The following is a 17,380-nucleotide window of genomic DNA, read 5'->3' on the forward strand; positions in this document are numbered from 1 at the left end:
AACCCTTCTACGTTGTTGGCTGGGAATGTAAGTTGGTGCAGCCACTTGGAAAACAATATGAAAGTTCCTGAGAAGATTAACATTAAAATCACCATATGATCTAGCAATCCCACTCCTGGGCATATACCCAGACAAAACTATAAGATACATGCACCCCTATGTTCATAGCATCACTATTTACAATAGCCAAAACATGGAAACAACCTAAAGGTCCACTGACCCATGAATGAATAAAGAAGCCATGGTACATATATACAACGGAATACTACTTAGTCATAAAAAAGAACAAACTAATGCCTTTTGCAGCAACATGGATGCAAGTAGAGATTATCATACTAAGTGAAGTCAGAAAGAGAAAGACAATACCTTATCATACCACTTATATAAGGAATCTAAAATATGGCACAAATGAACCTATCTACAAAACAGAAAGTCTCATAGGCACAGAGATCAGACTTCTGGTTGCCAAGGCTGGGGGGAAGGGGAGTGAGAAGGATGCACTGGTAACTTGGGGTTGGTAGATGCAAACTATTACATTTAGAATGGATAAACAATAAGATTCTACTGTTTAGCAGAAAGAACTATATCCAATCTCCTGACATAAACCATAATGGAAAAGAACATTTTGAAAGCATGTATATGGACTCCCTGGTGGTCCAGCGGTAAGAATTCACCTTGCAATGCAGGGGACACAGTTTCAATCCCTGGTCAGGGAACTAAGATGGGATTGAACAACTAACATTGTTCCCACCTGGCAATCCCACATGCCAGGGAGCAACTAAGCCCACAAACCAAAACTACTAAGCCCAAGTGCTATAGAGCCCATGAGCCACTACTAGAGAATGCACATGCCACAACTACTGAAGCCTGCACACTCTGGAGCCCACAGGTTACAACCATTGAGTCTGTGTGCCACAACTAAGAGTCCACATGCCACAAGGAAAGATCCTGCATGACGCAACAAAGATCCCACCTGCCGCAACTAAGACCTGAAGCAGTCAAATTAATTAACTTTTTTAAAAATATGTACATGAGAATAACTGAGTCACTTTGTTGTACAGCAGAGACTGACACAACATTATAAATCAAATATGTTGTTGTTTAGTCACTGTGTCCAACTTTTGCGACCCCATGGACTGTAGCCCGCAACGCTCCTCTGTCCATGGAATTTCCCAGGCAAGAACAGTGGAATGTATTGCCATTTCCTTTTCCAGGGGACCTTCCCAACCCAGGGACTGAACCCACATCTCCTGCATTGGCAGGTGGATTCTTTACCACTGAGTCACCAGGGAAGCTATAAATCAACTATACTTCAATAAGACAAAAACAGGAACATTCCTTTGGTTAATAGATAAAGGTATTTATAGCTAACAAAAAATAAATAAAGCAATGCAAAACATACTACTTTGCTCCATTTCCCTTATAGAAACTTGAAAAAATTGTGAACATTTTCCTTTAAACAGTAAGCAAACTGCATGAAGAAATAAACATGACAGTACAACTTACTAGATGCTATAAAAAGTGTTAAATGGGGCTTCCCTGGTGGGTCAGTGGTGAAGAGTCCGCCTGCCAATGTAGGAGACACAGGTTGGATCCCTGATCTGGGAGGATGCAACATGCCCCAGAGCAGCTACAACTCTGCACCACAACTATTGAGCCTGTGCTCTAGAGCCCATACTCCACAACAAGAGAAGCCAAAGCAATGAGAAACCCGAGCACTGACCACAACTAGAGAAAAGCCCAAGCAGCAACAAGGACCTAGCACAGCCAAAAATTAATATAAATAAAATTTTTTAAGTGTTAAATGCAATACCTCTTTTTAATCTATCAAATATTCAATGGAAAAATGACTATTAATTGTAGAATAATATGCTATGAAATACACACTATCATATATGGTCAACGGTAATACAAGGATTTAGAAAACAATTTAGCAATAAGTCTTTGATATTCTCTTGCATAATTCTGCCTCTTTTTTATCTACACAAATAAAATAATTCTAAAGAAATAACTTTAATCACAAGACATTGATCTATGAGCTATTTACAACGGTCAAAAAAACTATGAATACTTAAATGTATAATAATGGCTCAACAGTCATGCCTAAGTCTTACAATATCATACCAGCCATTTAAATTCCAAAAAGTTCAATTACAATATAAAAAATACTTCATGCTACAATGTTTAACGAAAAAAAGCAACTGAACATGAAGTATAATCACAACTATGTTTCAAAGTAAATAAAAATTTGCAAAAAAATAAAAACATTAATATTACCTGTGTGATAAAATTTTAAGTGATACTTTTTCTTCTACATTTTTGTAATATAATAAATTCATTGCATTACTCCTAAGTGCATGGAGATATAGGTTTTAAATTAAATAGTAATTCACAATTGACTTTTCACTAATCCAACAGATTTTCTACAATTCATTTACTACAAGTTTACTATTCATTCAAGTATGTCTATTAACTTATGTCCTTATTCAAGTAAAATTACAAAAAGTCCTTTTAACTGCTGGCAAGTATTAACTATGCAAAAATATAAAATAAAGCCTAATTTTCTATAAACTTTGTATGCCTTGATTTTACTCTCAAATGTGATAAAGGTCCAAACAGGTTGCTGCTATGCCAATGAATACCAATCACTGGAAAATCAAACATTAGGGTAAATGGTGGAATTTTTCTTAGCCCACACTGTCTCGGGTTTCCTTACATAACCATGACAAATTTTAACATCCATTTTATACACACTGACCTGATTTAAACTTCATGAAAACTTTATTACAGGGAACCAAGGCTCAGAAAGGCGCTTATGCCTGTACAGTGAGGGGCTGTGCCTGGCCCAGTCTTCCAGCCAGGAGGGCCCACAGCCTCTTCATCCTGCTCCTTCTGCACTACCAGGGTGGGTGGATGTTGGATATTCATCAGACTTAAATAGATGCCCCAGCTCAGGTCTCATTTTACTAGTGAAAAAACCCTAGAGTGCAGGACATATGGGAATAAAGCAGGACAGGTCTGGGTACCAGAAGGATCTACTGCTTTCAAGTATCTGCTCTCAACAAGGTTATGTGCTACTCTCCAGAGCAACATCTCTGACTGTGATGAAACACTCAACTACTGGGAACCAACACACTACCTCATCTATGGGAAGGGGTTTCAGGCTTGGGAATATTCCCCAGCTTATTTTTAAGATTCTTATTGGAGAAGGAAATGGCAACCCACTCCAGTACTCTTGCCTGGAAAATCCCATGGACAGAGGAACTGGTAGGCTACAGTCCATGGGGTCACAAAGAGTTGGACACAACTGAGTGATTTCACTTCAAGATTCTTGTATTTTACATTTTATAATGTCTACTAGCTTTTGTGAGCTATTTATGTGAACTCTACTTTTACAAGGCTATGTGTAAGAAGTTTGGGTTGCATGTGCATCAAATGTTAGCCTTCTTGGTTCTCAGCACTGACATCTTTTGCTCATTATCAGCATTCCTTCCTAGAAGTTTCTGTTTGTACACTACCTTGATAGTTATGACTGGCTGGTATACAGACAAACTTCCATTAATATACTTGGATTAGCAACTGGGGCTATCTTAGGCTGGCCATTCAGTGTAGCTCTTGGTTTACCTATTGCCTCTGATTTGCTGGTCATGAAACAGGTTGGAAGAGTTTCTTTCATTGGTTGCTGTTTGCCCTAATTCTCCTTCTGGTGACTGTGGTAGTCACTGACAGCTACTATTACAGAAACTTGGTGACTGCACCACTCAACATTGTTTAGTATAATGTCTTTACTCTTCATGGACCTGATCTTTATGGTACAGAATTCCGGTATTTTTATTTAATTAATGAATTTCTGAATTTTAGTGTGGTCTTCGCTCACTGACATTTTTTATAGAATACCTACTGCAGAGATTTCATGATCAGAATTTAGGCCACCAACACTGGCTTACCTGGTGGCTCAGATGGTAAAGAATCCACCTATAATACAGGAGACACACATGACATGGGTTCGATCCCTGGGTTGGGAAGATCCCCTGGAGGAGGACATAGAAACCCGCTCTAGTATTCTTGCCTGAAAAATCCCATGGACAGAGGAGCCTGGTGGGCTATAGTCCATGGGGTCACAATGTCAGACACGACTATGCAACTTAAGACTTGGTTCCAATGTATATTTCAATTATAATTTTCTTCATCCAGCCTCATAAAGAAGAGAGAGTTCTCTTCCCTGTATATCCATTTATATGTCTCTGTGGTGCTGTGGCACTTTCTGCACTTCTGAAATGTTACCACTTCATGGTTCAGCAATACCGCCTGGAGCATGATACTGTTTGACATCAAATTGGCTGGTGTTAGGAACACTCTTCCTGTTTAGACTCTTACCTTCTTCCTGTTCTGTGGCACTGTTCAGAGGGTATTATGGGCCCCTTGATTTGTATCCAGAATTTTACTGAACTGCCACAGACCCAACCATCCACAGTGTCCCAGAAGGCCAAGCTGTTTATGTCTGTAAAGGGAAAAAAATGGTATAGATTTCCCAGCAGCTTCCTTCTGCCCAATAACTGGCAGCTTCAGTTCATTCCATTACAGTTCAGAGGCCAGCTACCAAAACCTTTTCCAGAGGGAACACTGGCCTACAGATTGTTCCTACTGATATGAATGACCAGAACCTAGAGGAGCCATCCAGATATACTGACATCAGTAAATGCTAGTGGATTTGGACACCATGAGAGTAACAAACCAGGAGCCAAAATATTCATCCAATAGAGAAGAATGGATCAACTTGGCCTACAGACCATTCCTTGATGCTTCCAGATCTTCAAAGTTCTATGTCTCTTCCTGTCAGATCAGTATACAGTGCATGCAAACTATACCATCCTCAAACCCCAGAAAGCAAAACAAACCAAAGAAAAGTGGAGGTTAGCACCATGCCTATGGCCCCAAAGGATAATCATCTTGTTAAATGGTGATTCCACAGACAGGACTCTCTCCAGGTCATTGCTTGTAACATTTGTAAAAAAGTCTGTCTGATACACACACAAAAAAAATACACTTATTTGGTAAATGAAGTAAGCATTTAGTAAAAGCAAATTAAATAATTTGCACTTGTAATAGAAAATCAGGAATTCTATCTCTAATCAAATCCAACCCTATACTGCATTCTTCAAAAGAAGTGAAGGCATAGTGACTAATTAACTTAATGAATAGGAAAAGTAGTTATGCTAATAGATAATTCTCAAAACTCAGAATATTTCAAAAAAAGTATTGATACCTTCAATTACTATAGCATACATTTCCAAAATTTTTCATCTTTGTTCATTGCTTTATTATTTTGCATATATTCATTAATTTTTCATTTAATTTTTAATAAAAACACTATGAATACATTAAATTACCTAAGTTCTCTAGTTTTACTACGCATGATTAATCCACTGAGCTTACCATACTATCCTTATTTGGATACAGCAGCAATTAAACATAAGGTGCTAACAGTAAGAAAAACAAATCGTTTTAAATTCAATTTCTAAAACTTCCAACTGAAATTGGAACCTGATTCTCACAAAGATCAAGCCCTGAAAGATGTTACACAAGCATTCTAAACAAAGGAGAGGATCCGGAAAAGCCGCAGTTACATTATTTCACATGGGTTCATTTATTTTAAAAAGCCAAAACAAACAGAAAAAAAAAAAAAAAAAAAAACAGTGAGCTACAAAAAGTAAGCAGCTTAGAAGTCTCACTACTATACTCACAACAAGAAAAAAGATAAATTGAAAATCAGTAAGTTTTCTTAGATCCATTAGAGACCTGAGGTCACAGGTTGCTGTTGTTTAGTTACCAAGTTGTATCTCTTTTGCAACTGCATGGACTGTAGCCTGCCAGGCTCCTCTGTCCATGGAATTTTCCAGCAAGAATACTGGAGTGGGTTGCCATTTCCTTTCCCAGGAGATCTTCCCCACCTGAGGATTAAATCTGTGTCTTGTGCATTGGCAGGCAGATTCTTTACTGCTGAGCCACCAGGGAAGCCCAAGGACACAGAACATATCACCAAAAAAAAAAAAAAGGAAAACAGGCCGATACAGAAAATCACATTTTTTTCTGAAGTGAGAACACTTCAACAGTAACTGATGAATTATGGGAAGCCAAAAAGGATTAGCCTGAGAGTTAAAAAAAAAAAAAAATCCTGGGTTCCCAGTTGGAATGGGAGGCACACTTTGCTGGGTTTTACCTACAGGAGTCCCAAAAGGTTTTCAGGTTTTCATGAGAAAGATCTGAGGGGAAAAAAATCCTACTGCACCTTAAGTAGAAGGAGGGGAAAGTAACCATATTAAATATTAAAATACACCCAGAACATTCTCTTTTTAACAAAGTCATGCTCTCAAGGTAAACTACTACACCACAGCATTATCTACCTAAAGGAAGAGCAATTAGACAACCTCAGCCTCCTCCAGCTTTCCTACCTCACCTAAGTAGGGAGGGGAAAGGCTAAGAAACATTTCTGAAGGTCACAGCCCAGGGACAAGGGTATAAGATCAGTTTCCCTCTCCAACTCCTGGGATTTAATATAATAAAATAGAATTACAAATGGGAAAGCTATAAGATACAAATTCTGTTTAAGAAGGAATTCTTAAGAATACCCAAAGACAAAAGGGAAGGAAAAAAAAAAAAAAACTAAAACAAGGAAACTAGAAGAAATAAAGGCTCTGGTATAAACAGCTACAGCAAACTTTAAACACAGCCTCATTCCTTGCCATGTTAACATAAAAGCTCACACTAAAAGCCTGACTACCTCATTTCTTATTACATACAGCTTTCAAAAAATTACAAGTCCTACTAAAAGGCAAGAAAAAACACAATCTAAAGTCACAAAGAGAGCATTAGAACCAGACTCAGAGAAGACAAAGAGTTTTGGAATTATCAGATAGGTAAATTTTAAATAACTATAACTAATACAATAAGGATTCTTAAGGGATAAAGTGAGCAGCTTGCAAGAATAGATGTGTAATGTAAGCAGAGATGAAAACTCAAAGAAAAGAAAATGCTACAAAGCCAACACACTATATAAGAAAGAATGCCTTTGATGGACACAGCCAATGAAAGAATCAATGAGACTGAAGAGGAAACAATCAGTGAGGATAATGTCAATATAAACCTTTTGAACTGAAATGCAAAGAGAAAAAATAATAAAAGGGAACAGAAAAACTAATAACTGTAGGACAATTACAGAAGTTGTAGCATAAATGTAACTGAAATACAGAGAAGAATGAAAATAGCAGAAGAAATGTTTGAAATAAAAGAACGGTGGAAAAGCTTCCAAAATTAATGACAGATACCAGAGAAGAAGGATATCAAGCAGTGTAAATACTAAATATCTACACCTAGTTTTCTCATATGCAAACAGCAGAAAAACAAAGCCAAAGAGAAAAATCTTTTAAAAAGCCAGGAAAAAAAATATTATCTATAGAGGATCAAGGATAAGCATTCGATCTTACATATTGTCCAAAACCATGCAAGCAAGAAGAAAGCAGAATGAAATATCTCACCAAGCTAGAATAATGTATCCAGTAAAATGATTCTTCAAAAGTAAAAGAAAAATAGACTTTCTCAAACAAAAACCAAAGGCATTTGCTGACAGTAGCTTTTCCCTGCAAGAAATGTTGAAAGAAGTTCTTCAAAGAGAAAGAAAATTATACAGGTCAGAAGTACACACCTACATAAAGACAGGAAGAGAGCATTAGATGAGAAATAAGTGAAGGTAAAATAACATCTCTCATGTTTCTTATCCTTAACTGACTTAATAGTCAACTGTCCAAACTAGTAATAGCAAAAAATGCATTGGGTGGTTATAGCTTATGGATAAGAAGAGGAATTGGGAATACTGTTATAACGTATCCACACTACTTGTGAAGAGGTATGCATGTGTGCTCAATCACTTTAGTCATATCCGACTCTTTGTGACCCTATGAACTGTACCCAGCCAGGCTCCTCTGTCATTAGATTCTATACATAAGAATACTGGAGTAGGTTGCCATGCCCTTCTCCTGAAGTGGTATAGTGTTATTTAAAAAGGGTCTGAGATTAGTTATAAATGTATATTGCAAACTATAAGGCAATCAATAAAAATGTTTAAAGAAGTATAATTTATAAGAGGAAATAAAATGAAATCATAGAAATGTTCAATTAAAACCAAAGGACAAAAAAGATAAAGAAGAAAACAAGCACAATGAACAAAGTTATAAACATGGCAGGTATTAAACCAATTACATCAAAATTCACTTTAATGTGAATGATCTAAATTCACTAAGAGTCAGAAAATGTCAAGAACATGAGGTGGATATAATCAGATGTCAGAGTTGACTCAACCAAGACTCATATATATGTTGTCTTTATATATATTTAAAGACACCACTTTAAAGACATTGACTATAAATAAAGAGAAGCTAAGGGAAATACGGAGTTATTCTTTATAGGGTATAGAGGTTCAGTTTTGCAAGATGAAAAAGATCTGGAGATTGGCTGTACAACAATCTAAAAATGGCAAAAATGTACATAACACTATTGAAATGTAAACTTTAAAAAGGTTTATGTTATGTGTACCTTATCACATTTTTTTAAAAAAGTAAATGGATGTCTATTCAAGTCCTTGGTACACTTTCTGAGTTGTGTTTTTGCTGCTGAGTTGCAAATTTTCTTTATGTATTCTGGAAATTAAACACTTGTCAAATAAATGATTTGCAAACATTTTTTCTGTGGGTTGTCTTCTCACTATGGAGACTGTGCTTTAACACACAAATTTTTTATTTTAATTAGGTCCATATTATCTATTTTTCTTTTCTTGACTCTGTTTTTAGCATCTTATTTAGAGACCACTGACAAGCTCTATACAGTCAGCAAAAACAAGACCGGGAGCTGACTGTGGCTCAGATCATAAACTCCTTATTGCCATATTCAGACTTAAATTGAAGAAAGTGGGGAAAACTACTAGACCATTCAGGTATGACCTAAATCAAATCCCTTATGACTATACAGTGGAAGTAAGAAATAGATTTAAGGGTCTAGATCTGATAAACAGAGTGCCTGATGAACTATGGATGGAGGTTTGTGACATTGTACAGGAGACAGTAATCAAGACTATCCCCAAGCAAAAGAAATGCAAAAAAGCAAAATGGCTGTCTGAGGAGGCCTTACAAATAGCTGTGAAAAGAAGAGGAGTGAAAAGCAAAGGAGAAAAGGAAAGATATACCCATTTAAATGCAGAGTTCCAAAGAATAGCAAGAAGAGATAAGAAAGCCTTCCTCAGCAATCAGTGCAAAGAAATAGAGGAAAACAACAGAATGGAAAAGCCTAGAGATCTCTTCAAGAAAATTAGAGATGCCAAGGGAACATTTCATGCAAAGATGGGCACAATAAAGGACAAAAATGGTATAAAAGAAGCATAAGATATTAAGAAGAGGTGGCAAGAATACACAGAAAAACTATACAAAAAACATCTTCACGACCAAGATAATCACGATGGTGTAATCACTCACTCACCCTCACCTACGAAGCCAGACATCCTGGAATGGGAAGTCAAGTGGGCCTTAGAAAGCATCACTACAAACAAAGCTAGTAGAGGTGATGGAATTCCAGTTGAGCTATTCCAAATCCTGAAAGATGATGCTGTGAAAGTGCTGCACTCAATATGTCAGCAAATTTGGAAAACTAAGCAGTGGCCACAGGACTGGAAAAGGTCAGTTTTCATTCCAATCCCAAAGAAAGGCAATGCCAAAGAATGCTCAAACTACCACACAATTGCACTCATCTCACACGCTAGTAAAGTAATGCTCAAAATTCTCCAAGCCAGGCTTCAGCAATATGTGAACCGTGAACTTCCTGATGCTCAAGCTGGTTTTAGAAAAGGCAGAGGAACCAGAGATCAGATTTCCAACATCCGTTGGATCATGGAAAAAGCAAGACAGTTCCAGAAAAACATCTATTTCTGCTTTATTGACTATGCCAAAGTCTTTGACTGTGTGGATCGCAATAAACTGTGGAAAATTCTGAAGGAGATGGGAATACCAGACCACCTGACCTGCCTGTTGAGAAACCTGTACACAGGTCAAGAAGCAACAGTTAGAACTGGACATGGAACAACAGACTGGTTCCAGATAGGAAAAGGAATACATCAAGGCTGTATATTGTCACCCTGCTTATTTAACTTCTACGCAGAGTACATCATGAGAAATGCTGGACTTGAGGAAACACAAGCTGGAATCAAGACTGCCAGGAGAAATATCAATAACCTCAGATATGCAGATGACATCACCCTTATAGTGGAAAGTGAAGAAGAACTAAAGAGCCTCTTGATGAAAGTGAAAGAGGATAGTGGAAAAGTTGGCTGAAAGTTCAACATTCAGAAAACTAAGATCATGGCTTCCTGTCCCATCACTTCATGGCAAATAGATGGGGAAACAGTGGCTGACTTTATTTTTTGGGGTTCTAAAATCACTGCAGATGGCGATTGCAGCAATGAAATTAAAAGATGCTTACTCCTTGGAAGGAAAGTTATGACCAACCTAGACAGCATATTAAAAAGCAGAAATTTTACTTGTCCACAAAAGTCCGTCTAGTCAAGGCTATGGTTTCTCCAGTGGTCATGTACGGATGTGAGAGTTGGACTATAAAGAAAGCTGAGTGCCGAAGAATTGATGCTTTTGAACTGTGGTGTTGGAGAAGACTCTTGAGAGTCCCTTGGAGTGCAAGGAGATCCAACCAGTCCATTCTAAAGCAGATCAGTCCTGGGTGTTCATTGGAAGGACTGATGTTGAAGCTGAAACTCCAATTCTTTGGCCACTTGATACAAAGAGCTGACTCATTTGAAAAGACCCTGATGCTGGGAACGATTGAGGGCAGGAGGAGAAGGGGATGACAGAGGATGAGATGGTTGGATGGCATCACTGACTCAATGGACATGGGTTTGGGTAGACTCCGGCAGTTGGTGATGGACAGGAAGGCCTGGCTTGCTGTGGTTCGTGCAGTCACAGAGTCAGACACGACTGAGCAAGTGATTGGAATAGTACAGACAAATTCAAGGCCCTTAAGTTTTCTAAGGGCCACAGTTTTAGCTCTCAAATTTAGGTATTTGATTCATTTTTAGTTGTATATGGTGTAAGGTAACACTTCAACCTTCTTTCTTTCACATGTTGATATTCAATGGACACCGCACCATTTATTAAAGAGAGTATCAAGATGGGTACAGAGCTTTTGGTTGGGAATGATGGAGTTCTGGGTAGATGGTGGTGGCTGTTACATATTGTCAATGTATTTAATGCCTGCTGCTGCTGAGTCACTTCAGTCTGACTCTGTGCGACCCCATAGACAGCAGCCCACCAGGATGCCCTGTCCCTGGGATTCTCCAGGCAAGAACACTGGAGTGGGTTGCCATTTCCTTCTCCAATGCATGAAAGTGAGAAGTGAAAGTGAAGTCGCTCAGTCATGTCCGACCCTCAGCGACCCCACGGACTGCAGCCTTCCAGGCTCCTCCATCCATGGGATTTTCCAGGCAAGAGTACTGGAGTGGGGTGTCATTGCCCTCTCCATTTAATGCCACTGAATTGCAAATTTACAAATGGTTAAAATGATAAATATCATAATATGTATACTTTACCACAGTAAAAATAAACACAAGATACTACTTCACACCCACAAGAATGGGTATCATTTAAAAGATTTAAAAGATATTAGGAGGTTATACTAACGCATATATATGGAATTTAGAAAGATGGTAACGATAACCCTGTATACGAGACAGCAAAAGAGACACTGATGTATAGACCAGTCTTATGGACTCTGTGGGAGAGGGAGAGGGTGGGAAGATTTGGGAGAATGGCATTGAAACATGTGAAACGTCATGTATGAAACGAGATGCCAATCCAGGTTCAATGCACGATGCTGGATGCTTGGGGCTGGTGCACTGGGACGACCCAGAGGGATGGTGTGGAGAGGGAGGAGGGAGGAGGGTTCAGGATGGGGAACACATGATTTTTAAAGTTATAAAAAATTAAAAAAAAAAAAAAGACAAAAGCAAAAAATAAATAAATAAATAAATAAAAGGGTATATCAACAACAACAACAACAAAAAGATATTAGGAGGTTATTAGTGAGGATGTGGAAACATCGGAACCCTCATACACTGCTGATGTGAATATAAAACAGATAAGCACTATACTATTTGTGAAATAATACAAAACTGAAAAAGTTTTTACAGCTCCTCAGAAAGTTAAACATACAAAAATTTATATGCAAATGTTGACAACAGCATGATTCATAGTAACCAAAAAACAGAAACCACATATCCATTAAATAAATGAATATTTTTCAGCAATATTAATGAATAAAGTTCTGAGTCATGCTACAATATGGATATACCTTGAAAATATGCTAAATGAATGTATTCAGTCATGAAATACCACATCCTGTATGGTTCCTTTCATAGGAAATATTCAAAATACACAAATCCATAGTGATAGAAAGTAAAATAGTGGTTGACAGGATCTGGGGTAGAGATATAAGGGAAAATGAGGAGTAACCACTAATTGGTAGAGGATTTCTGTTGAAGTGATGAATATTGTAGTGAAGGCTATACTGATCTGACAGACACTAAAACCACCAAATTGTACTCTTTAAATGAATGGACTGTGGTAGGTGATTTATATCAATAAATTTGTTATTTTTTAGAAAGTGACTTGGACATTGACTGAGTTAAGAGATCTTCTAACAACAACTGCACTAGAATTTAGACCTTTCATATAATTTTTACCCTGAACAAAAACTAGGGAAAAAACTGACTCAGTAGAAGTTTCAACATGATCTGAGGATATTACTTCAATTTCTTTAGCTTTAAAAGCAGTGATTAGAAAGTAATCAATCTGTTAATGCTTGAATTTTTTGGTTCAGCACAGATTATAAAACTATGGGATGGAAACAGAAATTAAAATAAATCTCTCAACTATACCTTTTTTAAACTATATCTGTCAAACTAGATAATTACTTTGGTGCTTTTGAGGCCATGTAGCAGTGAACAAGGATTGACTATATTAAAAATGAGGTAGAAAAAGCACAAGTTTCCTCTACCCAGGATCTCACACTAGAATATCAAGCCTTTCATGAAGCTCTGCTTTATGAAAAATTCCACATTTAGTATTAAGAAAAAAAAATCAAGTGTCCACACTCTATGTCCACACAGAGCACAAAGTTTTACAATAGGGTTTTACAATCTCTATTCTCTATGATAAGATATTTTTGGTCTTGAATCCTACCTGAATCTTATTATTTTATTATTCTTTCTATTTAAGATTAATTTTTAATAGTAATTTTATAGTGGGACATAGGAAGGATCAATGTATCACACCATCTGGTAAAAATCTTGTGCCACAAATAAGGGAATTAAATGCTATCTTCCTCTTAATTGGAAGAGGGTGTTTGCTATGACCAGCACGTTCTCTTGGCAAAACTCTATTATCCATTGCCATGCTTCATTCTGTATTCAAAGGCCAAATTCGCCTGTTACTCCAGGTATTTCTTAACTTCCTTGTTTTGCATTCCAGTCCCCTATAATGAAAAGGACATCTTTTCTGGGTGTTAGTTCTAGAAGGTCTTGTAGGTCTTCATAGAACCATTCAACCTCAACTTCTTCAGCACTACTAGTCGGGGGCATAGACTTGGATTACTGTGATATTGAATGGTTTGCCTTGGAAACAAACAGATCATTCTGTCATTTTTGAGACTGCATCCAAGTACTGCATTTTGGACTCTTTTGTTGACTATGATGGCTACTCCATTCCTTCTAAGGGATTCTTGTCCATAGTAGTAGATATGTTACTTTACCAAAAAAAGGGAGGCGAACAAAAAAATACTAAAACAGGAAATAACACTGGTATCTCTTTTATATCATCTCAAAAAATCACTCAGGCCTCCCAGCAATCTAAGGATATAAAAATTAAGTATATGAGATGACAGGTCATATCTATCACTGACATCATAGAATAATCATCTTATAAAACAAATTTTATTTTCCTGAAAACAGTATCCAAAATGCACTACAACAAACAAGGCACTAGTAAAATACAAGACCTTCTCTTTGAGTCCCAAAACAAGATATATTAAAGGTACAAAGGTTATTCAGGTTAGCTTCACAAATACTTCTTGCCTAAAAAACTTCTATTTAAACTCTTCCCAAACTGACATAGAGAGTTTTAAACATAAATCAGTCAGACTTCACTTTTTATTCATGAGGAATAAGATTCACTTATTTCATTTTATAATATTTAACAAATGCTGAATATATTTATTCTGAGTACTTAGTACTGCAATAAAAAATAAATACATAAGACATGACCTTAAGGAATTCAAACTCTAATGGCAAAAAAAGGCTGTTAAATATCCCAGGAATAATCTATGGAAGAAAGGGGAAACATGCTTATAACTGTGAATTTCCTAATACTTTTAAATCTCTAGTATGTGTAATTGTTTTCCACCTAATTTTTGTATAGGTTCCTTTAGAGTGAAAACTCTTAACCTTGTTTCCAATACCTGCTAACCTCTATTTTAAAAAGCAAATTTTGCTATAGAATCAGGAATTTCCTGATGTATACCTTGGAAAACAAACACTGAACCATGGATGTTTCCTTTATTAAAAGAGAAAATTGCAATGCTTTTATACAGAATCAAGGAAAAATAAAGAACAGTTGAGAATGAGAAATATGCATAAATATTTGAAAAGCTTAAATTTACTCCACTCAAGGTACATCTATTTAAATTCAATATATTCTATTCACTGTAACAGAAAAATAAGTACAAGTATCACTGTATTTTCTAACAAAAACATACTAAGATCTTTCAAAAGAAGAAGCCTTTGGAAGGTTTTTATCAAGATGAAGTATATTGTAGCTCAAAGGGAATGAATTTAGATTTAAATAGGATAAAATACAAACTATCCTCTGATAAAGCAGAAATGCAATTTTACTTTGCCCATTGTAACAAAACCTATTTTCCCCTAGAACTTCAGAGTAAATCTATATCCCTATTTATTGTACTGCAAACAATACTGAAACTTAGTGTAAATAAAATTCTTATTTCTATCTTGGTAAAGAGGAAAGAGGAGAAAAACAAAATTTAGGTTTTCTGAGAAAAGACAAAGCCACATACACATTCCTGTATCTGTAACTAAATATTCAGTGCTTTAACAAAATCCATCCACAACCTACTAGGGCGATCATTTAGTTTGTGGACCCCTATTCAATTCTAGGGGAGTTATAGCAAATTTCTCCAGATAAAGTATATAGCTTATGTTCCTAATCAATAAAAACGGAATCAGATAAAATCTACAGTGCAAGCACTAGCTAAAAGGAGTTTTATAACCGCTCATTAAGGTCTGCTGATAGCATTAACTTTCTTACAAGAGCAAAGCTATCATTCCAGAAGCAAAAGATATATAAACAGATGAGATCATCTTTGAAAACACAGTGTTTGGCTTATCATTAGAGTATAATGAACTCAATACTCCAGGTGATAGATACCTGAGGGGGAAGGTATGAAAAATCAGAATCAACTTACATGGTAACTTCTCTATTTTTTTTGATATGTACATCAAAACTATTCATAGTTCTTTTCATGAAATTGATACCTAATCAATTCTGTCTCCAGCTATTAACTGCATCTACTCTGAAAAACAGAAAAGGAAGAGATAAAGCAACTCAATTTTATTAAGTGTTTACACTATGCTAGGCAGGTGATAAAGATTTTCATGTAGGTATTACCATATTCACTGCATAAGTGAAAAAACAACTTGGTTGTTGGGTAACTTTTCAAAGATTACAGAACTGGCTTTGAACCCAAATCTAACCTTTTATCAGGTAATTCCAAATGAAACTAATTTGAGACCAGAGCTCAAACCATCTAAATTTTATTCCAAAGGATTGAAGATTAATCCATTTTCCACTATTTTCTTTCCAAAAGAGTAGAAAATATCAAATGCAAATAGACTTCTTATTGAAGTTAAATGACAATTTCTAATTCTTGGAAAAGTTTCTCTAATACTGAAAAAACAACAGGTAAAGAATAATATAGTTTGGGTCCATTTGTACCTTAAGGAAAGCCTGATATTTAATATTTAAAATGGGAACAATTACAGCACATTTAGTCACTCTCTCTAGCCTATAATTTTATTCCAGGTGTGGAAGTTTTAGCTTATTGTTGCTAAGGACACCCTCCACATCCTCTGTCCCTAGTAAGTCCACTAGAGAAAATGGAATATGAAGAGGTGCGAAGTACACAATATAATGTCAGCTGATGTTAGCATACATGTTGGGGAATTTTTTTTTAACAAAATTGAATGGTTACTTAACTGTTTTGCAACCTTTCCTCTCCATTAATATGTAGTGAATAATCTTCTGCAGTATTATTTTCTAAAACAATTTTTAATGTCAGTATAGTATCCCATCCTGTAAAGAAAGATGCCAGAAGCTTTTTCTCAAGCTAACGGCACTTAAAAAGATAGATATACTTTTGTTGCAAGAACTGTAGCTGCCTACTAATAGGGTCTGCATTATGGCTGCAAAATTTTAAAATCAATTTTTATCTATTCAGAATATAAGTAGTACAGAAAAAAGGGCTATGTGCACTGACTATTACAAAAGATTCACTAGGAGAAACTTAAAGAATTACCAGTGCTTGCTTAAGCTGTTAATTTAAGGGTTAAGTTACAATTGTCTATAAAAACACATTGGCCAGAATGGAGAAATATAGAATAAGAAAATTCTCAAATTGCCAGTGGAAGTGTAAATTAGTAAAACCATTATGGATACCAATTTGGCAATTATCTTATAATAAAAAACAGAACTGACCTCCTAAAGAAGCTCTAGCACATGTGCAGAGAAACATTTAAGAATGTTCTCAGTAACATTTTTTAATAGTACCAAATTAGAAAAATATTCTAAATATCCACCTATGGTATACAGATAAATTGTAGTATACCCATTCAACTGAAAACTAATGAAATGAAAAACGAGCAATCCAGATCAGTGTTGTTCAACAGAGGTATAATGTAAGCCAGAAATATAATTTACAATTTTCTAGAAGCCATTTGGGAGAAGGAAATGGCAACCCACTCCAGTCTTCTTGCCTGGAGAATCCCAGGGACAAAGGAGCCTGGGGGGCTGCCGTCTATCGGGTCGCACAGAGTCGGACACAACTGAAGTGACTTAGCAGCAGAAGTCACATTTTAAAAAATGCAGGTGAAATTAATTTTAATCTTACTTAGTCCAATATATCCAAATTATCATTTCAATATATAATTAATATAAAATAATTAGTAATGAGATATTTTACTTTTTTGCATAGTAAGTCTTCA

The 17,380-nt window shown here is 36.2% G+C and overlaps 1 protein-coding gene and 1 pseudogene across 20 annotated transcripts in view; one reads left to right on the plus strand and one right to left on the minus strand.

Moving 5' to 3' along the window:
* The window catches only part of ATRX (ATRX chromatin remodeler), a 284,412-nt gene that overhangs the window by 241,439 nt on the left and 25,593 nt on the right, over nt 1-17,380 (minus strand). For 10 of the 20 annotated variants that reach the window (XR_015158787.1, XM_086387279.1, XM_086387276.1 and 7 more), the window contains exon 3: nt 4,378-4,501. The exons of the other annotated variants lie outside the window; for them this stretch is intronic. Coding sequence is in view for 9 of the 10 variants with exons in the window: in XM_086387279.1 (XP_086243405.1) it covers nt 4,378-4,501 (124 nt within the window). In the remaining variant the exon portion in view is untranslated. The remainder of the gene's footprint in view (nt 1-4,377; nt 4,502-17,380) is intronic. 20 annotated transcript variants of the gene reach the window in all.
* Nucleotides 3,331-3,966, plus strand: LOC147340665 (alpha-1,2-mannosyltransferase ALG9 pseudogene; annotated as a pseudogene).

The sequence above is a fragment of the Bos grunniens genome, chromosome X (assembly GCF_055505025.1).
Source record: "Bos grunniens cultivar Pamir isolate PY7600 chromosome X, Bosgru_T2T1.0, whole genome shotgun sequence".
NCBI classification, from domain to species: Eukaryota; Metazoa; Chordata; class Mammalia; order Artiodactyla; family Bovidae; genus Bos; species Bos grunniens.